The sequence below is a fragment of the Triturus cristatus genome, chromosome 4_1, assembly GCF_964204655.1.
Source record: "Triturus cristatus chromosome 4_1, aTriCri1.1, whole genome shotgun sequence".
In the NCBI taxonomy this organism is placed as follows: Eukaryota; Metazoa; Chordata; class Amphibia; order Caudata; family Salamandridae; genus Triturus; species Triturus cristatus.
In genome coordinates, this window is record NC_140585.1 from 1,160,020,553 (window position 1) to 1,160,045,459 (window position 24,907).

General features: G+C 51.0%; 1 protein-coding gene across 3 annotated transcripts in view; it reads right to left on the reverse strand.

Moving 5' to 3' along the window:
* The window catches only part of LOC146856251 (uncharacterized), a 259,790-nt gene that overhangs the window by 89,576 nt on the left and 145,307 nt on the right, over positions 1-24,907 (reverse strand). For all 3 annotated transcript variants that reach the window (XR_014981452.1, XM_085654318.1, XM_085654319.1), the window contains exons 5-10: positions 23,171-23,293; positions 22,216-22,449; positions 21,903-22,058; positions 20,594-20,779; positions 960-1,082; positions 5-238 (exon numbers count right to left, since the gene is read on the reverse strand). Coding sequence is in view for 2 of the 3 variants with exons in the window: in XM_085654318.1 (XP_085510444.1) it covers positions 5-238; positions 960-1,082; positions 20,594-20,779; positions 21,903-22,058; positions 22,216-22,449; positions 23,171-23,293 (1,056 nt within the window). In the remaining variant the exon portion in view is untranslated. The remainder of the gene's footprint in view (positions 1-4; positions 239-959; positions 1,083-20,593; positions 20,780-21,902; positions 22,059-22,215; positions 22,450-23,170; positions 23,294-24,907) is intronic.

The following is a 24,907-nucleotide window of genomic DNA, read 5'->3' on the forward strand; positions in this document are numbered from 1 at the left end:
TCACCAGTCTTCCCCATTGGACACTCGCAGTAGAAGGAAGCGACTCGGTCATGGCAGGTGGCCCCGTTGAAACAGACGGCAGTGGCGCATTCGTCGATGTTCTCACTACAGCTCTCTCCGGACCAGCCATTCACACAGACACAGGTGTGGCCACCGTTGGTATTGAAACAGGTTCCACCGTTGTGGCAAGCATTGGGTTGCAGCTGGCATTCGTCCACATCTTCTGTGCAGAACTGACCTAATGGATATGAAATTGAAGGAAAGGAAAGAGAAGGTTAAAAAAACATATTCATCATCTAGAAGGGAAAAACAATTTACAACCTGTGGATCTACCCATTAGCTGAACAGGTGGCTCCGCGCTCCTGTAGAGTTCAGGACCTGGTAGACTTGTTACGCCTTGCACGGTAGTGAAGGCGAAATCCATAGCACCTGAATGCTTACGCAGGGCTTCGAGGCTCTTCATAGTAAGATGAGGGACTAAACCTCCCTAAAAGCCTCAATATCAATGAGGTGTTATTCTTTGAGCTCCCGAATAAGAATTGGAATGATATTCGCTTTCTGTGAAACGGACTCCATCGTATTGTGTCAGTTTGGCTTGCAACTCTCATTTGGAGTACCATCCTTCTTATGTAGCAACCCACTGAACGGGAAAAAGGTTTAAGACATTTTCACTGCTACATTCGTGGAACGTGTATCCTGGTCATATCACGTTGCTCCTGAACAACATTATGGGAAGGTTTGCAGAACATTAAAAAAAGCGAGCACCAATGCTTTCACCATGAAGGGGTGGGGAGGGGGGGTCAATGCTTTCAGAAGCTGAACAGGTCATGAGCAGTTTACCAAAGAGCATGTGCTGGTGGGCCACCTCCTCGGCCGTTAACCAGTGCAGGTCTGGTGCTGTGAGTCAAGAGCAGGGGGCAGAGACTAAGCAACAAGGACTCCTTTTGAAACATTCTTACCTGTCCACTCCGGAGCACACTGGCAGTTGTAGGTGTTGACCCCGTCCACGCAAGTCCCTCCATTCATGCACTTATGGCCTGGACAGTCATCAACGTTGATCTCGCAGTTCTGGCCATCGAACCCTGAGCAGCACAAAAGGGAAACAGCATGTTATAAAGTGAAAGTAAAGTCCAAACTACAAACATGATGAGCAGAACACGTTACTGTTACACCTCCTTCGCCATGGTTTAAAATCAATCAGTAAGATAAATTATTCAACCATGCGTTGGGGAACCTCCTTTCAACTGTCGCCTTTACTTCATAATTGTTAAATTAATTTATCCACATTGCAAACCCAAATTTCATCCCAGCGCACAAGACCCCATCTTTTGGGGAGATGGACACAGGAGTTGAAGCCTAAAATATTGTCCTAATTTCAGATTATTTTCTCCAGAGCTTTATTAGTAGCCAAACATTGGCTAAAGTTGGTATTCAGTCACAAGCTCTATTGGGTTATATTCCGTTATAATAAAGCATCCATGCCAAGCAGGCCTCCTTCCCCTTTTGTTTTTTTAAGGATATACTGAATCTTCATGTGAACCAGGGGGTTTCCCTTCCGCAATTTTCCCTAATCCATCCTCTGCAGCAGTTTTTTTCTATTTACAGTCTAGAGGTAAAGTCTGTTACTCAGTATAGTCTTGAAAAGACCAAAGTTACTGAGAAGGAATATGCTACTTACCAGTATGCATCTGTTCTTGGCATGTAGAGCTGCAGAGTTGTACACTTAGCATAGATCGCTATCTGGTGTTGGGCCCGGATGTTTGCAGTTTGTTTTTGTTCTTTGGACAGTCTTTGGAAGTCACGAGTTCGGTGACTCCTCCTTCGGTCCGTACTGCGCATGGGCTTCGGCTCCATCCTCAGATTGTTTTTCGCCAACAGGGAAATGATGGAGCGTAGTAATAACAGTGAGAAACCCATGTGTGTTGTATCTAAATAAGATGGACTGGAACGGATACAGGTAGCCGGGGAGGCCGGTGGGCGTGTACAACTCTGCAGCTCTACATGCCAAGAACAGATGCATACTGGTAAGTAGCATATTCCGTTCGAGGCATATGAGCTGCAGATTGTACACTTAGCATAGATTATATAGCAGTACCCAACCTTAGCGGCGACCACCGGTATCCGTTGCAGTGGTTTGAAAAAGTGTCTTTAGTACAACCTGGCCCACACTAGCTTGCTGCTTGGAATGCACATCTACACAGTAATGTTTTGTGAAGGTGTGCGGTGTTGACCATGTGGCTGCTTTGCAGATGTCATCTAAGGGTATGTTCCCTAGAAAAGCCATAGAAGCCCCTAACTTTCTAGTAGAGTGGGCTTTAGGTGGAACAGATAATGTTCTTTTTGCCTTTTGATAGCAAATTTGTATGCACTTTACAATCCACCTAGCTATCCCTGATTTAGAGATGGGGTTGCCTTTATGTGGTGGAGAGAAGGAGACGAACAATTGTTTAGTCTTCCTGAAAGGTTGCGTTCTCTGTATGTAGTACAGCAAAGCCCTCTTAACATCAAGTGTGTGTAAAGCCCTTTCTGCAACAGATTGAGGTTGCGAGAAGAAGACAGGTAATTCCACCGATTGATTGAGATGGAAGGGGGAAATGACCTTGGGCAGAAACTTCGGATTTGTACGAAGTATGACCTTGCTGTGATGTATTTGTAGGAAGGGTTCCTGTATAGTGAACGCTTGTATTTCACCAACCCTTCTAAGGGAAGTGATAGCTACGAGAGGAATATGCTACTTACCAGTATGCATCTGTTCTTGGCATGTAGAGCTGCAGAGTCACACACTGAGGATAAGATCGCCATCTGGTGTTGGGCTCGGATGATTGCAGGTTGTTGTTGTCTTCGGAGAAGCCTTTGGTCACGAGGTTGGTGACTCCTCCCCTGGACAACAGTGCGCATGGGCATCCACTCCATCGGCAGATTGTTTTTCGCCATGATGGGAAAAGATGGAGTATATAGAAAAGAAAGAAAGGATGTCCATGTGTAATGTCTAAGTAAGACGGATGCTGGAACAGATACAGGTCCCGGGGAGGCGGGCGGGCGTGTGTGACTCTGCAGCTCTACATGCCAAGAACAGATGCATACTGGTAAGTAGCATATTCCGTTCGAGGCATATGAGCTGCAGATCACACACTGAGGATAGATTATACAGCAGTGCTCCCCTTAGCGGTGGTCGCCTGTATCCGTTGCAGCAGTTTGAAATAAAGTTTTTAGGACAGCCTGGCCCACGGAGGCCTGTTGTTTGGCCTGCACGTCAACACAATAGTGTTTAGTGAAGGTATGCGTGGTAGACCATGTGGCTGCCTTGCAAATGTCTTCTAAGGGAATATTGCCTAAGAAGGCCATAGAAGCCCCTATTTTACGCGTGGAGTGCGCCCTAGGGGGAACTGTGAGTGTACGTTTAGCCTTAAGGTAGCATATTTGGATGCATTTAACTATCCACCTGGCTATTCCTGATTTGGAGATCGGGTTGCCTTTGTGTGGTGGCGCGAAAGCAACAAAGAGTTGTTTTGTCTTTCGAAAAGGTTTTGTTCTGTCGATGTAATAAAGCAAGGCTCTTTTAACATCTAAGGTATGTAGGGCCCTTTCAGCTACCGAGTCTGGATTTGGGAAAAAGACCGGTAGTTCTACTGATTGGTTAAGGTGGAAAGGGGAAATCACTTTTGGAAGAAATTTAGGGTTTGTCCTAAGAACCACTTTGTTACGGTGTAGTTGTAAGAAAGGTTCTTCAAGTGTAAGGGCTTGTATTTCACTTACTCTGCGCAGGGAAGTGATTGCGATAAGGAAGGCTACCTTCCATGTTAGGAATTGCAATTCACATTTGTGCATAGGTTCAAATGGGGGGCCCATGAGTCTTGTTAGAACCACATTGAGATTCCACACTGGGGCAGGTGGCAATCTTGGGGGAAGAATCCTTTTGAGACCTTCCATAAACGCTTTGATGGCTGGTACCTTAAAAAGGGACAGGTGTTGCCTATTTTGCAAGTAGGCTGCCAAGGCTGCTAGGTGTAATCGTATAGAGGAATACGCTAGATTGCATCTTTGCAAGTGTAGTAAATAGCAAATGATGTTTTGGATGGAAGCATCCAATGGATGTATGTCATTATTAGCGCAGTAGATGGCAAATCGTTTCCATTTAGCGGCATAACGCGCTCTAGTAGTAGGTCGTCTGGCTTCCTTTATGATATTCATACAGTCTGGAGGGAGATTGAGGTAACCGAACTCTAGGACCTCAGGAGCCAGATCGCTAGGTTCAGTGTTTGAGGATCTGGGTGTCTGATTTCTCCATGGTTCTGGGTTAATAGATCCGGGGAGAGGCGTAGCTTTTGATGTGGAACTAAAGATAGTTCCAGAAGTGTGGTGAACCACGGTTGACGTGCCCAAGTGGGAGCCACTAGTATTAGTGTTAGTGACTGTTGTTTCAGTTTGCGTACCACAAATGGAACTAGTGGGAGAGGCGGAAAGGCGTACGCAAATCTGCCTGACCAGTTCATCCATAGGGCATTGCCCTTCGACTGTGGGTGTGGAAACCTGGCGGCGAAGGTTGGGCATTTTGTGTTTTCGGCGGTGGCGAACAGGTCTATGTCTGGTTGTCCCCACTTTTGGAAGAAGGGGAGTAGAACTTTGGGGTGTAGTTCCCATTCGTGGATCTGTTGTGTGTGGCGACTTAGGAGGTCGGCCACTTGATTGTGGATCCCTGGGAGATGTTCTGCTAACAGGTAGATGTTTTGGGGAATTGCCCATCTCCAGATTTGCTGTGCCAGTTGGGACAGTTGGAGAGAGTGTGTCCCTCCCTGTTTCTGTATATAATACATTGTCGTCATGTTGTCTGTGCGTATGAGGACAGTTTTGTTCTTTAGGTGAATTTGAAAGGATTTTAGTGCTAGGAACACTGCTAAGAGTTCCAGGTGGTTGATGTGGAGCAGTTTTTGTTGGCTGGTCCATCTGCCCTGAGTGGTATGGTGGAGGAGGTGGGCTCCCCACCCCGTGAGAGATGCGTCTGTAGTTAGCACAACTTGTGGAAGAGGCTCTAAGAACGGTCTCCCTTTGGACAGGTTGATGGTGTTCCACCATTTCAGTGATCGAAGTGAGCGACTGTCCACCAACACCAGATCGGTAAGTTGTCCGTGAGCTTGGTTCCACTGTTGTGCTAAGCATTCTTGTAAGGGACGCATTTGAAGTCGTGCGTGTGGGACTATGGAGATGCACGACGCCATCATGCCTAGGAGCTGCATGAACACTCTTGCTGGAAGAGATGGATGAGTTTGAAATTGAGAGATGAGATTTTGTATACTGGCTATCCTGGCTGTGCTGGGATAGGCAATGGCTTTGGATGTATCTATGGTTGCTCCTAGATACTGATGTAAGTGGGAAGGTTGTAGGTGGGATTTGGGGTAGTTGATAGTGAATCCCAAATCGTGGAGAGTTTGAATCGTGCGATGAGTGTGGAGAACGCATTTTTGGTATGTATTGGCTTTTATGAGCCAATCGTCCAGATAGGGGAAGACATGGATCTGTTGTCTTCTGAGATGCGCTGCCACGACTGCTAGGCACTTGGTGAACACTCTGGGTGCTGTTGTTACTCCGAATGGGAGAACTGTAAATTGATAGTGTTGCCCATCTACCACAAATCGTAGATATTTTCTGTGAGCGGGATGCATAGGGATGTGAAAGTATGCGTCCTTGAGGTCCAATGTGGCGAGGAAGTCTCCCTGTTGTAAAAGTGGGAGGACTTGTTGGAGAGTGGTCATGTGAAAATGATCCGAATGTATATACTGGTTTAGTAGTCTGAGATCCAGTATGGGCCTTAGTGTTTTGTCCTTTTTGGGAATGAGGAAGTATAGAGAATATACCCCTTTTCCCTGATGTTGAAGGGGAACTGGTTCTATCGCATGTTTTTGTAACAGGGATTGAACTTCTTGTTTGAGGAGAGAGAGATGATGCGAGGACATTGGACGTTGTTTGGGCGGTATGTTTGGGGGGGATTGTATGAGTTCGAGGCAGTAGCCAGACTGGATAATTTGTCTTACCCACCTGTCTGTGGTGATGGAAGTCCAGACAGGCAGGAATTGTTGGAGTCGTCCCCCGACCGGAGTGGAATGGTCTGGGGGGAGTGGTGGCAAGTCACTGTTTGGTGGCTGGTGAGGTGCGGGTGTTGTTGTTGTTGCCCCGTCCTCGACCTTTGTTATTGTTTCCCCTATAACCTCCCCGGAAGTAACCTCTGTTAGGGGATGTTTGTCCAGAATTTTTAAAGGTGGACGTGGTCTCAGTTGATGTGTTTTTGGAGCCTCCTCTATAAAAGGAGCGACGAAAGGAACCCCGGTTCTGATGAGACTGCAGTGCTCCCATAGACTTGGCAGTTTCATTATCCTTTTTCATTTTTTCTAATGCAGTATCCACTGCAGGGCCAAATAGCTGCTCTTGGTTGAAAGGTTGAGCTAGAATTGCGGTTTGAACCTCCGGTTTAAAACCGGAAATACGGAGCCAGGCATGTCGTCTGAGTAAGACGCCAGTATTGACCGCTCTAGAAGCAGTGTCTGCTGCATCTAAGGCGCATTTAATGGAGGCATTAGATATTAATTTGCCTTCTTGGATGAGGTCAGAGGCCTGGGACTTAAAAGGTTCAGGCAGATGCTGCATAAGGTCCTCAAGTTGGTCATAATGCGCTCTATCATACCTGGCTAACAGGGCCTGGGTATTCGCAATACGCCAATGGTTAGCCGCCTGCGCGGCGACCCGTTTGCCCGAGGCTTCTAAAAGCTTAGACTCCTTGTCTGGGGGAGGCGTTTCTCCAGTTGTCTGTGAGTTAGCGCGCTTCCTGGCATTTGATACGACTAGGGAGTCTAAAGGGAGCTGGGCCTTAATGTATGCAGGGTCTTGCGGGGCTGGTCGGTACTTTTTTTCGATGCGTGGGTTGAGAACCCTAGCTCGAACAGGGTCCTTAAAGACTTCAGTAGCATGCTTTATAACCCCTTTGATCATGGGCAGTATGTGAACAGTCTTTTGTGACTGCTCAAAGGTATCAAGGAGGAAGTCCTCTTCAATGGCGTCTGTGTGCATTGTAACGCCGTGGAATGTTGCTGCCCTATTTATAAGTTGGCCGTACCCTAGGTGGTCATCAGGAGGGGAGGGCTTGGAAGGGTAGGTAGTGGGGTCAGGCATGTCAGGTATAGGATAAGACCAGTCATCCATGGGTGCTGGGTCTGGGAACGTAAAAGGGTCGTTTGGGTCAACAGGATCATCAAATAAATCAGGGTCCGCCCCTCCCCCTAAGTCATCATTATCATCCTGTGGAGGAGGTGAATGATAGGGAGATGGTAAAGGTAAAGGTAAAGGAGAATCAGGAGGAGGAGGGGGGGACGGGTTAGGAGGTAAAACAGGAGAGGAAGGACGAAGTGGTGAAGTAGCACAGTCCTTTTTCCGTATGGGAGCTGGGGGAGGTGTAGTGTCCAGCTTCCGCTTTTTATATGGGATGGCAGTCACATGTCCCGTTTTAGGATTGATGTAGATCCGCTTCTGAGTAGGATCTGGTCGAAAAAGATCATCTGGCTCCGAAGGTGGTGTCTGTGACGTCCGCTTCGGGTCTTTATGAGCTTGTTTCGGCGGGGACGCAGTTTTCGGCGCCGATGATTTTTTCGGGTCCGATGGATTTTTCGGTGTCGACTGATTTTTCGGTGCCGACTGAGGTTTCGGTGCCGACTGAGGTTTCGGTGCCGACTGAGGTTTCGGTGCCGAATGAGTTTTCGGTGCCGATGGACTTTGAGGCATCGATGTTGAAGAACGTTTCGGTGCCGGTGGAGACTTCGGTGCCGAGGAACGTTTCTGTGCCGAAGGAGATTTCGGTCTTGGAGCCTGTTTCGGTGCCGACAATGGGTGTTTGGGTGCCGAGGGTGTTAAAGGCACAATCAGGTGAGGTTTGCTCGAGCCCGAGCCACCCACAGGCTTAGATGTCTTCGGAGCCGGGCCCGAGGGCGGGGCTTCTGAAGAGGATTTCCGGTCGCGACTGGGCCCAACTGGCGGAGTCTTGACCAATGCTTTTTTGGATGGGGCAGGGGCAGGGGGGGTGGTACTCACACGCTGCCCTGGAGTGATGAGGTCATCGGAATCGTCGGCTTCGGACACGATCTCGAGATCTTCGGTGTCGTCTTCGGGAACATCTTGAGCAAAGATGTCCTCCGGTTCTGGAGCTGGTTTGGCCATAATATGGCGTCGAGCTCTTCGGTCCCGGAGGGTCTTCTTCGAACGGAAAGCGGAACAAGCTGGACAGGTGGACTCGTTGTGTTCCGGCGACAGGCAGAGGTTGCAAACCTCGTGGTGGTCACTGTGGGGGAACTTCGCTCCACACTGGGGGCATTTTTTGAAGGGTGTCCTGTCCATCAGCCGCTTCCGGAACCGGTCCGAGTTGATGTCGACGTCGATGGAATGAAGATTAAAGAGTTAAATCGATTGCTGGAAGTTTTCTGCTGGAGCGGAAAAAAGTTCATCCGAACCCAATGGCGGAAAAAAACAATCTGCCGATGGAGTGGATGCCCATGCGCACTGTTGTCCAGGGGAGGAGTCACCAACCTCGTGACCAAAGGCTTCTCCGAAGACAACAACAACCTGCAATCATCCGAGCCCAACACCAGATGGCGATCTTATCCTCAGTGTGTGATCTGCAGCTCATATGCCTCGAACAAAGCTGTTTTCCAGGTGAGAAACTGTAGCTCACATTTATGCATTGGTTCGAAGGGCGGACCCATTAGCCGTGTAAGAACTACATTTAGATTCCATACAGGGGAAGGTGGTGCCCTGGGAGGAATTACTCGTTTAAGGCCTTCCATAAAGGCTTTAATAGCGGGCACTCTGAACAGTGATAAATGCTGTCTGTTTTGTAGATAAGCAGCGATCGCTGCTAGGTGTAGGCGTATGGATGAATATGCCAGGTTACACCTGTGAAGATGGAGCAGATAGCATATGATGTGCTGTATGGATGCATCTAAAGGGTTGATTGTATTGTTACGGCAGTAAATTACAAATCTTTTCCACTTTGCGGCATAGCATGCTCTAGTGGTAGGACGTCTGGCTTCCATGATGATGTTCATGCAATCAGGGGGAAGGTTAAGGTATCCAAATTCTAAGATTTCAGGAGCCAGATCGCAAGGTTGAGCTGAGCTGGGTCCGGGTGCCTGATTTCTCCATGGTTCTGGGTTAGGAGGCATGGGGACAGGTGCAGTTTTTGATGTGGTACCACTGATAGTTGTAGTAGTGTAGTGTACCACGGCTGCCTGGCCCAAGTTTGAGCTACTAGAATGAGTGTGAGGGAGTGCTGTTGTAGCTTCCTTACCACTAATGGAATTAGTGGGAGAGGTGGAAAGGCGTATGCAAATCTGCCTGACCAGTTCATCCATATCGCATTGCCCTTGGACAATGGGTGTGGGTATCTGGCGGCGAAGCTTGGGCATTTTTTGTTTTCGTGGGTGGCGAAGAGGTCTATCTGAGGATGCCCCCACTGTTGGAAGAATGGGAGAAGAACTTGTGGATGCAGTTCCCATTCGTGTAGTTGTTGCGTTTGTCTGCTGAGCAGATCTGCCATGGTGTTTTGTACGCCTGGAACGTGCTGTGCCAGGAGAAAGATGTTTTGGGGAATTGCCCATCTCCATATGCTCTGGGCTAAGCGGGAGAGCTGGGGAGAGTGTGTCCCCCCCTGTTTTTGGATATAATACATTGCAGTCATGTTGTCTGTGCGAATGAGGACTGCTTTGCCCGAAATCTGTTTTTGGAAAGATTTTAGGGCTAGAAAGATCGCCAAGAGCTCCAGATGGTTGATGTGGAGCGATTTTTGCTGTGGCGTCCATAGACCTTGCATTGTGAGGTGTAGGAGGTGCGCTCCCCAGCCGAAGAGCGATGCGTCCGCTGTTAGAATCACCTGAGGAACCGGGTCCAGGAACGGCCGCCCTTTGGAAAGGTTTGTGGTGTTCCACCACTGCAGAGAGTGATGGGTGCGGCCGTCCACCAACACCAGATCCGTTAGCTGACCCTGGGCCTGGTTCCACTGTCGTGCTAGGCACTCTTGAAGTGGACGCATGTGGAGTCTTGCATGGGGCACTATGAAAATGCAAGACGCCATCATTCCTATGAGCTTCATAAACACTCTTGCTGGAAGAGAGTGTTGAGGAAGGAATGTTTTGCGCAAGGCTTGTATGCTTGCGATCCTGGCTGAGTTTGGATAGGCAATACCTTTGGAGGTGTCTATAGTGGCCCCGAGATATTGCTTTGTGTGAGATGGTACAAGGTGGGACTTTTGGTAGTTCACCGTGAAGCCTAGTTGGTGGAGCAGCTGGATGGTGCTGTTTGTATGTTGCACACATTGGTGGTAGGACGCGGCTTTTATCAGCCAGTCGTCTAAGTAAGGGAAGACGTGAACATGTTGACGCCTGAGGTGTGCTGCTACTACCGCTAGGCATTTGGTAAACACTCGTGGTGCGGTGGTGACCCCGAAGGGGAGAACCGTGAATTGGTAATGCTGACCATCCACCACGAACCTGAGGTACTTCCTGTGAGAAGGGTGTATTGGAATGTGAAAGTATGCGTCTTTCAGATCCAAGGTAGTGAGAACTCCTGACAGAGGAGCGGGAGGACTTGTTGTAGGGTGACCATGTGGAAATGGTCTGAATGTATGTATGCATTTAGAGGCCGGAGGTCCAGAATGGGCCTCAGGGTCCCGTCTTTCTTCGGTATTAGGAAATACAGAGAGTAGACCCCTAGATTTTGCTGATTGACGGGGACCTGCTCTATAGCGTGTTTTTGGAGGAGGGAGAGCACCTCCTGTTTGAGCAGTGTGGAATGTTCTTGAGACATTGGACGGTGCCTTGGTGGGATATTGGGTGGGGTAGATGTTAACTCGAGACAGTACCCTGACCGAATAATTTGGGTCACCCATTTGTCCGATGTTATGGATTCCCATGCGTGGATAAAGTTTTGTAGTCTGCCCCCGACCGGAGTGGGATGGTCTGGGGGAGCGGAGGGAAGTCATTGTGCGGGCGGGGTGGCAGAACGTGTGGTGTTAGTTTTGCCCCTGCCCTTATTGTTGTTGCCTCTGTAACCACCCCTTTGGTTGCCCTTTGAAAAGGTATTTTGAGGAGGGGACTTGTAGGAGGTAGAGGCGCTATCGGTGGAGAAGCCTCTGCCTGTGCTACGAAAGGATGAGCGTCGAAAGGAACGTTTAGGGGCCTGTGTTTGGAGTGCCCCCATAGACTTTGCTGTGTCTGTGTCCTTTTTCATCTTTTCCAACGCTTCGTCCACCCTTGGCCCAAAGAGAGTTTGTTGGTCAAAAGGGTGATTTAGTATGGACGCCTGGACTTCAGGCTTGAACCCTGAGATCCTGAGCCAGGCATGACGACGAAGCAGGACACTGGTATTTATGGCTCTAGAAGCAGTGTCGGCTGCATCGAGGGCACACTTAATGGAGGTGTTTGTGATTAGTTTACCCTCCTGTATCAGGTCATGAGCCTTGCGCTTGTGTTTTTCGGGGAGGTCCTGCATAAGAGCCTCAAGTTCGTCGTAGTGTGCTCTGTCAACAGCGCAAGTAGTGCTTGTGTATTTGCAATGCGCCACATGTTTGCAGCTTGGGAGGCGGTGCGTTTGCCAGACGCGTCTAAAAGTTTGGATTCCTTGTCTGGCGGTGGGGCTTCTCCTGAGGACTGGGAGTTAGCCCGCTTTCTAGCTGTGGAGACAACTAGGGAATCTAAGGGAGCAGGGCCCTTAATGTATGCAGGGTCTGTGGGTGCCGCCTTGTACTTTTTTTCTATTCTAGGGTTCAGTACCCTGGCCCTGACAGGGTCTCTGAACACCTCTGCAGCATGCTTGGTGACACCTTTAAGCATGGGCAAAATAGACGTAGATTTGTCCTGAATGTCAAATGTGTCCAGTAGGAAGTCGTCTTCCACTGGTTCGCTGTGCATGTCCACCCCATGGTAGTGTGCTGCTCTCTGCACTAAGTGATGAAACCCTAAGGAGTCCTCTGGAGGAGACGGCCTGGATGGGTATAGGTCGTCCTGAGGCATATCAGGTATGTCAGGGTTGTGGTAGTCTTCCCATGGGCCTGGGGTCCCCGGTGGAGTGGGGTCCATTGGGGCGTCCGCCGGGTCATAATCCGGATCCCCGTCATCCGGATCTGGGGACGGGGTCGGGGAGTGATGAGGTAAAGGTGGCGGAGACCTGGGAGGGGGAGGGGGTGGAGGAGGTGGAGGAGGCAGAGGAGGAGGTAGTGGGGAGGGCACTCTGAGGGGAGAAGTAGCAGAGTCCTTCCGTTTGGGTTGTGGAGGAGGAGCCGGGGTGTCAAGGCGTCTTTTCTTGATAATTAAAGTCAATAGCCCAGTCTTTGGATCTTTAGATAGAGTCTTTTGCAAAGGGTCTGGTGTAAACAGAGCCAGTGGCGCCGAATCGTCCGCTGGCGCCGATGGTTTCGGAGCCGAGGGCTTCGATGGTTTCTGTGCGCCATGCTTTTTTGGAGCCTCCGGTTTTTTCGGCGTCGAAGGAGTTTTCGGCGCCGGAGCGTCGGTGCCGACAGATTTGTGTTTGTGTTTGGTCGGCACCGAGAGTCCAGGCTTCGGCACCGGTGGCTTCGGAGTCGAGCTGGGTATTACTTTCTTCGGTGCCGGATGGTGTTTTTCGGCACCGGGCGTCGGCTGGCTCGAGCCCGAGCTGCCGTGAGACTTTTGAGGCTTCGACACAGGGCCCGAAAGTGGGGTGATAGAAGCTGTGTGCTTGGTTTTACCCAGGCCTGCAGGTGAGGGTGTAACCTGAGTCTCTTTGGTTTTGGGCGCGGGGGTGGGGGGGGTACAGTACTCACGACCCGCTGCGCCGGTGTGATGTCCTCCACGTCGGAGTCGTCGGCCTCGGAAGCGCTGACGACGTCGTCCTCCTGCTCGGTGTGTAGTTGCCCCGAAGCTTCGGCGTCTTCTCCGAAGATGTCCGGTGGAGCTGCGGTCGATGAGTGCGCCATGGTGCGTCGAGCTCTTCGATCCCGGATGGTCTTTTTTGATCGAAAAGACTTGCAGGCGGGGCAGTCTCTGGCCTCGTGTTCTGGAGAGAGGCAAAGGTTACACACCTGATGGAGGTCGGTGTGGGGAAATTTAGACCCACATTTTGGGCACTTTTTGAACGGAGTCCTTTCCATCGGCCGGGACCGGAGTCGAGGAGGGCCCGAAGGCCGGTGCCGATGTACAGAATGGAGAAAAGTGCCGCTTCGAGAGATGAAGATATGATGAAGAAACTCGAAGAACGAGGATTTTCCGTCGAGGCTGGAACCGTAGAAGTTCGAAGCCGGAGCACGAAGTATCACATCCGAGCCCGATGAGGATGGAGCCGAAGCCCATGCGCAGTACGGACCGAAGGAGGAGTCACCGAACTCGTGACTTCCAAAGACTGTCCAAAGAACAAAAACAAACTGCAAACATCCGGGCCCAACACCAGATGGCGATCTATGCCAAGTGTACAATCTGCAGCTCATATGCCTCGAACACAATGTTTTGGGTAACTGTGGTGATGCTTACACAGGTTTGGCAACATCTAAACATCCGATATATATGTATAATCACAGGCTATCGGACAAACACGCGAAATACTTGGGATAGGCTGACAAGTGAGACAATATTCCCCGGGAACCTCTTCCCGACACTTTAGCTCTATGTCCACAACGAATGTTGCTCACAGTACATGGTTTGGAAAGCTACTGCGTTACCAACAATGGCCTTCTGTCCAGACAGAGCTTTACATCTCAGCACTGGGCTGGGTTTTACCTCCTAACTTACAGTGGCTCTGTCCACAGACAATATTGTAGCTCTACAGGAGAATACCCCTAATATTTTGAGGGCTCGCTGTTGAAGAAACTGTGATGATGAAAACCCTTGGCATCACGCAAAATAATCCAGAACGCACAGACAAAAACTAAATAGCCAGCAACAGAGCAAACTAACACCAGAACACTGTTAAAGGTACACAACAGAAAATGAAAAAATATCACTTTATGGCCATGTTGTGTACTTGGTAGTAAAGTACAAGAAAGGGGACAGCGCCTTGCCATTCCTATTTCAGTGGTTACTGTACACATAACCGGATTAGAAATTGCATGCACGAGGAGGAGCCTAGCGCGCAACCAAGATGGCCGCGTAGGTGCGAGGCTCCCGAGGACCTCCGCGACCTCCTGCATAAATCCTGACCATATCCTGTCCTAGACGGGGGGACTGAGACCGTGAGACCGAGCTGAGGTGCCACCCGTTTTCCGTTTCCAAATCGGACCTCGGACACCGGCGGGAGCATCGATTGAGGTTTGCGGCCTTCTCCACGCCGGCCCCCCGGATTGGAGTTGTGGGGCGATCCGGAGACAAAGTGAACGACAGCGGCGGGTGAGGCTGGGCGATTCGCGTACCCCGCACTTTCACTTTCGCGCCCTCCTTGCTGCCAAGCGAGGTAGGGTCGCGAGGCGGCGTGCGGTGGTGTGGCTTTATCGGGGTGCCCTGCCGGCCCGCCAGCTGTGATCCGCCCTTCGGAGCTGTGATCGCCCTCCCCCGGAGCCCGTGAACTGGTTTGTCAGCCCCTTTCAAGGAGATTGGCACGATTTGGGGACTGGAGCCATGTCCACGAAACAAGATGGCGACCGGGCAAAGGTGAAATCGACCCGCCGTGGCGCAGCCCCTCAGTCTAACAGCATGGACCGCTACACCCTCCAGAAGGGATCTCCAGAGGCGCCGCGTAGGTCCCCTGTTGGCCCGACTGATGCTCCTGCTCTGCCCGCGGATCTGACCCTCCGGGACGTCATGGGCGCCATCGCCGAGATGAAGGCCTCAGTGGACCAGCGCTTTGACACTCTGGCGCAAAAGATTGACTCGGTCCTCGTGGATGTGGGCCTGGTGAGGGCCGATCTGTCCAAGACGAATGACCGGGTCGACTCTTTGGCCCACACCACCTCGGGCCTCACAACGGACGTGGCGGCCCTCCAAAAGGAGGTGCGCCGACTGGGCCAGGCGAGCGCCCTGATGGATCGTCGACTGGAAGATTCCGAGGGTCGGGCCCGGAGGAACAATGTTCGCATTGTCGGGGTGCCGGAGGGACGTGAGGAGGAGGCGGCGGATCTGTTTGTGGAGGACCTGATCCTCACCCGTCTCCAGCCCCGGGGGCTGAGTAAACTCTTCGCAGTGGAACGTGCCCACAGGGTCCCCGGAGGGAGACCTAAGATCGGAGCCCCTCCGAGGCCTCTCATTGCCCGGATCTTCAACTTTCGGGACAGAGATGCTATCCTGCAGACTTCTAGGCAACAAGGACCGGTCAGACTCGACAATATGGACGTAAACTTCTATCCTGATTTTACTCCGGCGGTCCAGAAGCAGAGATTGAGTTTTCTCGGAGTCAAACGTCGCCTACGGGACCTGAACCTCAAGTATGCGATGCTTTTTCCAGCGAAGTTGAGGGTAGAGGTGGATGGTCGCACGCACTTTTTTGATCGTCCCGAGGCGGCCGGGGACTGGTTGGACACTTTGCCCGGGGATCGGGGCCGGGGGGGTGGGGGGGGCGCGGTTGGTGGGGAGGGCTTGCCGGATCAGGACTGAGGGACTAATAGTAGGCCTTGCTCTGGACAACATTATTGTCATCATTGACTGATTGTGTAAGTTCCCCTCCCGTGGAGGTCGTACGGGGTCTCTTGGGGGCTTTCCCTCCTCCTCTGGGGGACTAGTTAGTGTTTTCATCTATGGGGCGACAGGCACACTGCACTTTGGGGGGGCTGTTTGGGCTCATGCAGGGGTGCAGGGAGGGGGGAGTTCTGTTGGGATGGGTGGGTTGGGGTGGGGTGTTCGTTTTTACCGCAAGGCAAACCCTTTACTGTATTGGTGTTTTTGAGGTGCTCTCGGGGGGACGAATGATGGCTTCTGTATGTGATGGGGGGTAGGGACTTGACTTTGTTGTCTTGGAACGTTAATGGACTGGGGGATAGGATTAAGCGAGGTGTGGTCCTGCAGTATCTGAAACGAATTTCGCCAGATGTGGTCTTTCTGCAGGAGACACACCTTATTGGTAATTCCTTTTGTGCCATGAATCAGCGTGGCTATCGTTTGGTGGCCCACTCGGGCTTCACGTCTGGCTCGTGGGGGGTGGGCATCATGGTTAAGAACTCGCTCCCGCTGGAAATAGATGAGGTGCGCCATGATGAGAGGGGACGCTACACTGCCTTGGTGGGGAGAATGGAGGGCAAAGTGGTTGTCTTTGTTTCAGTGTATGTCCCACCGGGGCTACAGTCTACCACTTTTGCGGACCTGGGGCACCTCCTCCTTGACCTTCCGGGGGGGCTTCTGGTGGTTGGGGGGGATTTTAATGCGGTGGTTTCTGGGACTATGGATCGTCACCCCCCTAGGGACCTCCCCCGGGCACAGGCGTGGCTGTCCGGCCTCTTAGATACATTGGGATTGGTGGACTGCTGGCGCTTAAAACATCCCACGCAGCTGCAATACACCTTCCATTCGGGTGCCCATGGTAGCCTCTTGCGGCTTGATCATATCCTTGTCCCTGCCGCCTATGCTGGGAGAGTGGGAGAGGTGCGCCATCTGGCGCGGGGTATTTCAGATCACTCCCCGCTCCTGTTGCACTTTGGTGTCCTCCCGAGGGGGGAGGGCAGGGTAGCTCCAATCAATGCCTGGTACCTGCGCGACCCCACCATTCGTGCTGACCTGATTAAATCCTTGCAGCGGTATTTTGAGGAGAATGTGGGGTCTGTCCCTTCGGCTATCTCCCTTTGGGAGGCCTTCAAGACAGTTATTAGGGGGGAGGCCCTCTCCTTCATATCCCATGCCCGGAGGCGCGAGCAGGAGGAGGTGACCCGAGTGGAGGCCGAAATTACTGAACTAGAGGGTGATTTGGGGAGTGGGGGGACGGATGCTGCACTGCATGTTCTACACCTTAAGCAAGCGGCCTATAGGGCCCTCGTCACGGAGGCAGTCAGGGGCCTCAGTAGAGAGCAACAGGGGCCACTGTATGATGTGGGTGATAAGGCTGGTAAATTGATTGCGTGGTTGGATAAAAAGGAGAGAGCGAGTCGTGTGGTCCCGCTGATTGAGAGGATGGATGGTGTGCGTGTCACCGAGCCAGAAGACATTGTCTCTTGCTTCGCGGATTATTTCCGCGAGGTGTATTCCCCGGTCTCTCCCTGCTCGGAGGCGGATTCCCATGCCCTGCTTCGAGATATCGCGCTGCCCTCCCTTTCGGTGGAGGACAGGGAGTCGTTGGATGCTGCTCCTACCTCGGACGAAATTGCCCTCGCTATACGCTCGGTCGCATCTGGCAAGGCCATGGGCCCGAACGGCATCCCTATCGAGTTGTATAAGCTGCGACCGGACGTACTGGCACCCCACCTCCGCGCGATGTTCCTGGCGGCCCACTCGCGGGGCTCCCTCCCGCCGGACCAACGTCTGGCTACAATCGTGGTGATCCACAAGGAGGGGAAACCCCGAGACCGGGTTACCTCCTATCGGCCTATTTCGCTCTTGAATGCGGAGCCCAAAATCCTTGCCAAGGTGCTCGCCAACCGGCTGGTCGGCGTGGTGGGCGATTTGGTCCACCAAGACCAGTCTGGCATTATCCCCCATCGCAACACGGCCCTCAATCTGCGGCGCTTGCACGGGGTGCTCGCGCGTGTTCCGTTTGTGCGGGAGCCGGCCATCTTGGCGTCCTTAGACGCCACCATGGCGTTTGATACGCTCGAATGGCCATACATTTGGGCGATGCTGGCGAAATTTGGATTTGGACCGGGATTCATCAGCTGGGTCAAATTGTTGTACTCGGGCCCGTTAGCGCAGGTGGTAGTGAATGGGCGAGTCTCGGCCCCGTTCGCGCTGGGACGGGGCACGCGACAGGGTTGCCCCTTGTCGCCGCTCCTGTTTGCATTGGCCTTGGAACCCCTGGCGGAGTGGCTGCGGTGGCACCCTTCCATCCGTGGTCTCCGTTGGACCCCCGAGTATGAGGACCGCGTGTCCCTCTACGCTGCGATATCCTTTTGTACCTAGCCTCCACGCGCAAATCACTGATTGTCCTGGTTGATGTCCTGCGCTCCTTTGGCCGTAACTCAGGCCTTGTCATCAACTGGGCTAAATCATGTGTCTATGTGCTTTCCGGGGAGGCTCCCGTCCTCCCGCGGGGATGTCCGATCCAGATTGCCTCGCAGGGGTTTCGGTACCTGGGTGTCTATATCACGCTGGACCCGGAGGCCCGCTACGAGCGAAACTTGCTTCCCCCCCTCCAGCGCTTGAAGGAGGACGTCGCGCGCTGGCGGCGCCTGCCGCTTTCGCCGCTCGGCCGGGCGGCATTGTTTAAGATGATGTCGTTGCCGCGCTTCCTGTACGCTCTCCAGAACACTATGGACCTAGTCCCGGCGCGCTACTTCCGTGAGGTGGAGAGTCTACAGCGCCGCCTGTTCTGGGACGGGAGGCCGCGTATAGCCCTGGCGAAGTTGACGCTCCCGTGGTATGACGGGGGGATTGCCCTTCCGGACATTAAGCGGTATTACTGGGCCTCCCAGCTAGCTGCAATTAATCACGGCCTCTATGGGCCCGCCTTGAACCCGGCATTTGAAATGGACAAGATGCTCCTGCCCGGTGGCGACTACAATCGAGCACTCTACTCTGGCGCGCCGGATCCCCGCTTGACGGGGCCCACGCGTGTCATGGTGCGGGTGTGGCACGCGGCCAATGCAGCTATGGGGTGGAAGGACCGTTTGACCCGGGCGTCGCCGTTGTATGCGCCTCAGCGGTTGGGCTCCCTGTGGACCTCGAAGGGCTTCGAGAAGTGGGACACGATTGGCATCAGTAAAGTGGGGGACCTCTGGACGAGAGGGGGATTTAAAACATTCGAGACGCTGCAGACGGAGTTTCAGCTGCAGGGCAGTGAATACTTTCGGTACTTGCAGGTCCGTCATGCGCTGGGCTCCGTCTTCCCAGACGTCGCCTCCATCCCGGAGTCTTCCCCCCTGGAGGATAGAGTGCTGGATGGCCACGTTCCGGATAGCACGATCTCCCTCATTTACAAAAAATTGATTAATGACCGCTCGGGCCTGCTGACCGGCCTCCGTGAGGTTTGGGTTGCCGACGGGCTGGAGTTGGACGACGAAGACTGGATTTCCGCGGTGGCCTCTCCGAAGGAGGTGGCCGTACCGGCTCGCCTTCGCTTCGTCCAGCTTAAGATACTCCACCGGGTTTACATGACAGGGCCAAGGCTTCTGCGTATGGGTTATGCTGAGGATGGGTTGTGTAAGCGTGGGTGTGGTGCTTTGGCGACTTTTTTGCATATTTTGTGGGAATGCCCGAAGGTGGAGCGATTCTGGCGTGGTGTGCATGAGGTCCTGCGTCTGGTTACGCATGTCGCGCTGTTGCCTGAAGCGAGGAGATGCTTGCTGAATGTGTGGGAACCAACTGATTACTCGGTTCCGCAGACGCGATGGGTGACTCTGGGATATATGATAGCGAAGCGTGACATCGCTCAATTGTGGGGATCCCAGCGGCCCCCGGCGGTGTCGGCCTGGAAAGAACATATGGATTGGTGCATGTTCCGAGAAAAGGTGGTGTATGTGGCGAGGGGCAAGCCTGGGGCGTGGGTGAAAATATGGGGCCCCTGGAACGCCTACCGCGGGGGTATCTGCGAGCCACCACTGCTGCCTGCTGCCTCACCGGCTCCGTCCCCCTAGTTGACCCCCTCCCCCAGCCCCGGGCACAGAGTTCCCCCAGTCCTGGACTTATTTCCCTTCCCCCTCCTTAGATTCCTGTGGATGGTCGGGGTCCCTCATTTGAGGAGCACGTGTGGTTACCTTCGATTGCGGGTTGCCTTGCGGGTGTGGTTTTTCTATGTTGTTGTGTTTGTATAAAATGAAACCGTATAGTGGGCTTAGAGTCATGTGGCCCACGTCGTTGATGCCTCCTGATTTACTTCTCTGCAACGCCAAGTGCCCTTTTGTAAGTTTGTCAGGTGCTCCTGTCACTCTAGCGGCCGGCCGGAAGGTTGTAGGCCCATACTTGTATATACTTGAGATTGCAATAAACGGTTTCAAAAAAAAAAAAAAAAAAAAAAAGAAATTGCATGCACATTTGTGCCTCCCCCTCTGGGTTCATGCGTTTGTTTTAAGCCTGGCTCTGTATTAAGTGCCACTTTACAATAAGCTGTGAAATGAGCAGCAGTACAATGCTTTCAGGATAAATTCAAGTATATTGCACAGCTATTGAACAATGTCAAACCTTCACCACCATTCATAATTTCTCCAAAAAATGCTATCCGTGGCCACTGCAGCAAATAGCAGGTGGGTATAGATAAACTTTAAAAAGAAAAAAAAGGTGCTGGATATTCAAGATAGGTTTCTTTTAAATGCAATCATTTTATAAAAACACCAATACCTATTAAATACAGATGAGGAAAGATTTTCTAAAGCGCATACTTTTAAGTGGATAGCCTTGTGGCACCATCAATGCATTTGGGGTATGCTTGCAATCTTTTTGCATTTGCAATCTAGAGAATGTCAGAGATGAGTAGTTGTGTCTGAGTCTTGGGGTGTTAGCCCTCCCTAGCAGGCATTACATCCTACCTGACATGCAGATGCAGGTGAACTCTCCAATGCGGTCCAAGCAGGTGGCGTCATTCTGGCAGGGCATGGACAGGCACTCGTTAATGTCCGTCTCACAGCGGGGACCAGGGTACCCCTTTCCACATTGGCACTGGAATGAGCCCTGTGTGTTCACACACTTACCGAAGTGCTCACATGGATTGGCACCTGTAAACAAGGAGAAAAGATCACCTGCTGAATGAAGGCCGCAACTTTTTTCATCACTACAACCGAAACAATTACGCACTCCAAGGAATGGCAGTCTGCCTTCTGAAGCTAACCTTAGAGCACTTATCTGGACATGGCAGGATCACTCTGGGGGGGGCTTTCATTGATTAATTAGCTGCCACTAACCCATATACCAGATTCACAGTGGATGGGGACCTCTTAGAACCAGAAGCAACAGTCACTGTGCTCAAGCTTCTGTGGGCAAGTTGACAAAGGGCTGACTCCAAGCGGAGTCCAGTCTATGAATGAATGATTGTGTTGCAGATCTCGTCCCTAGTCTTCCCTTTACAATCATTGATAAGACGCTTACCTTCAGGACTCAAGTTCATAACTGATGCAGCTGAACACTACACGCAAGATATGTTGACATCTTCCCATTCTACGTCACTCTAATGCCATTCTCTGGCACAAGACTATGAAGGAGAGCAGGTTTCTGGGCACCCAAACACACCCGATGTTACAAGTGTGCATATAGTACACTGGAGGACGTCTCTAGAGATCTGCAGTGCTCTTTAATTATAAAGTGCTATGGAAACAACCTACGTCACTTACACTGGGCAGGGCTTCACAAAAATACAGTATGGTGAACAACAGACCTGCAGGAGCTACCAAAGCTCCCAACAAAACTGCACTACTCTATGAAGAGACTGGACGGCTAAAAGTACTCTAGTTCGTAACTGGGCTACCAACCTTCTATAACAAACATCTACCGTCATCATCCAAGAGAATTTTCTCACTAATGGCTGCTGCATAAAGTTAGTAAGAATCTTGTGCAAAGGGATGCATGAATGGATGAGAATGTTCTCTTTCTGCCCTTTTTGGGTCAGCAAAGCCAGGGCGGAAGATGATGCTTTTAGTTTATTGTGCAACTCAAAGCCTTTAACAGCCATGGCAAGAACGCAAGTAATCCATACACTGTGGGTTTCACTTATTAACTAAATGCCATGACCACTTCAGATAACAGTGCAAAGAGCTAATAAATTCCATACTGCTCATAAGAATGATTTTTTTTTTGCTTGGCAAGTCCCACGACGAGCGTAGGGAGTGTCCCCCCTCAACTTACCTATGGAGCATTCATCAACATCCTGGTCGCAAGCACCTCCACTGAAGCCAGGAGGGCAGGTACAGATGGCACGGCCGTTCACTGGGTTGGTGTCACACATTGCATTTTCGTGGCATGGGTTACTGACGCAAGCATCGTCCAGGTGGCAAAGCAGACCTTTAAGATGGGAAGAAATAAAAGCTCATTACTGAAGAAGTACAAAACTCCATCATCGCTCAAGAGGCCTGCCGCAATTACACCAACTAGGAGAGTGATCGAACGAAGTTAGAGGAATTTTTCTTCGAGTTACACAGCTCCCTGAGGCACTACTCACCAGTCTTCCCCATTGGACACTCGCAGTAGAAGGAAGCGACTCGGTCATGGCAGGTGGCCCCGTTGAAACAGACGGCAGTGGCGCAGTCGTCGATGTTCTCACTACAGCTCTCTCCGGACCAGCCATTCACACAGACACAGGTGTGGCCACCATTGGTATTGAAACAGGTTCCACCGTTGTGGCAAGCATTGGGTTGCAGCTGGCATTCGTCCACATCTTCTGTGCAGAACTGACCTAATGGATATGAAATTGAAGGAAAGGAAAGAGAAGGTTAAAAAAACATATTCATCATCTAGAAGGGAAAAACAATTTACAACCTGTGGATCTACCCATTAGCTGAACAGGTGGCTCAGCGCTCCTGTAGAGTTCAGGACCTGGTAGACTTGTTACGCCTTGCACGGTAGTGAAGGCGAAATCCATAGCACCTGAATGCTTACGCAGGGCTTCGAGGCTCTTCATAATAAGATGAGGGACTAAACCTCCCTAAAAGCCTCAATATCAATGAGGTGTTATTCTTTGAGCTCCCGAATAAGAATTGGAATGATATTCGCTTTCTGTGAAACGGACTCCATCGTATTGTGTCTGTTTGGCTTGCAACTCTCATTTGGAGTACCATCCTTCTTATGTAGCAACCCACTGAACGGGAAAAAGGTTTAAGACATTTTCACTGCAACATTCGTGGAACGTGTATCCTGGTCATATCACGTTGCTCCTGAACAACATTATGGGAAGGTTTGCAGAACATTAAAAAAAGCGAACACCAATGCTTTCACCATGAAGGGGTGGGGCGTGGGGGTCAATGCTTTCAGAAGCTGAACAGGTCATGAGCAGTTTACCAAAGAGCATGTGCTGGTGGGCCACCTCCTCGGCCGTTAACCAGTGCAGGTCTGGTGCTGTGAGTCAAGAGCAGGGGGCAGAGACTAACCAACAAGGACTCCTTTTGAAACATTCTTACCTGTCCACTCCGGAGCACACTGGCAGTTGTAGGTGTTGACCCCGTCCACACAAGTCCCTCCATTCATGCACTTATGGCCTGGACAGTCATCAACGTTGATCTCGCAGTTCTGGCCATCGAACCCTGAGCAGCACAAAAGGGAAACAGCATGTTATAAAGTGAAAGTAAAGTCCAAACTACAAACATGATGAGCAGAACACGTTACTGTTACACCTCCTTCGCCACGGTTTAAAATCAATCAGTAAGATAAATTATTCAACCATGCGTTGGGGAACCTCCTTTCAACTGTCGCCTTTACTTCATAATTGTTAAATTAATGTATCCACATTGCAAACCCAAATTTCATCCCAGCGCACAAGACCCCATCTTTTGGGGAGATGGACACAGGAGTTGAAGCCTAAAATATTGTCCTAATTTCAGATTATTTTCTCTTCATTTAAATAACCTTGTGGAATTTGTGAATTCCAACTCTACCCGTTTCCTGGGTAGCAACACTTAAGTGAAGAACTTACTGGAATGTTTACCACCCCTCATAGCTTCATTCCTGGTGCAGTTGTCCCCACCTCATCCCACAACTCTTGCCTCCTCTGAGTGTGTTTTAAATGGTAAAAAAGCACCACCGGGCTCAAAGGGTGTTGTTAGTTAAGGCGTGCTGATTTGCTCAGTGGCGTCAGGCCTGTATCTCGCTCGCCAAGTTTACCCTATAGGACCTGAAGGCCCGGATTCGATGTAATCCCTCGCACGAGGCCCTCAAGTTAGTAAACTCTGCAGCACTGCTCTTGCATAAGGAATGGCACGGACGCCAACAAAAACTTGCAGCAGAGAATGAATACACTGCAGTCCATTCAACAGTCTTGCAAACAGCTACAATGTGATTGACACAAGTAGTACTACTGGCTGTACTTGTAGTGAGAAGTCAAGATTCAGCCAGGAGGCGGCCATTTGCCCCGTCACTCTAAAGGAAAATGAATCATAACACACATTCCTAAGTGTCAGCACAACCAAAAGGATTTAGACCAAAGGCCACACATGGGTGCGTCAGCTGTCTAGGCAGCAGGGTGCTTCCTATACAGCATCCCTCTCCTCCAGGGTAGAGAGCATCCCAACCCCAAACACAGCCTCCGGTCAAAGCAGCCCGTATTATGACGGCTGGAGACCGAATGGCTCTTTGAGATGGAAAGCAAAGAGCACCTAGAAAAAAGGTTATTTTCCCAAAACTCTCTTTGGTCCTTATGACCTCAAAAGAAAGCATGTACTCCACCAACTAAAAAAAGGTAGATTAAATACCCTTTTGGAGAGCAACTTCAAAATCCATAGGGTCAAAGTTACACTTCATGTGACAAGCATCTGCTACGTCGTCGCAGTTGTAATGGATGGAAACCTCGCAGATGCTAAAAGGATATGTGTCAATGCTACATAAAGCAAGTGGATGAATGCCGCAATCTCTAGATAAAACAGTTTGCATCTAATATGCTAGTTCATGGACTTTTTTTTTAATGAATCTTTTGATTATTCCAGAACAAAAACATTTCCCTTTGTCCATGCTTGTGCACAAATTCGGAGATACCTAATGTTTTTGAGTATCATGATGGACGAATGTCTACACCTCACCACAGAGGTATATTTTCTCTCCATTCCAATCCTGCCAACACTATAAAAAAATCCATCCAAAACAACAAGTTAAGTGCCAGGTCGGCGTCTAGTTTTTAGAGTGCTGCTCAGGAAGCAGTCTTTGGA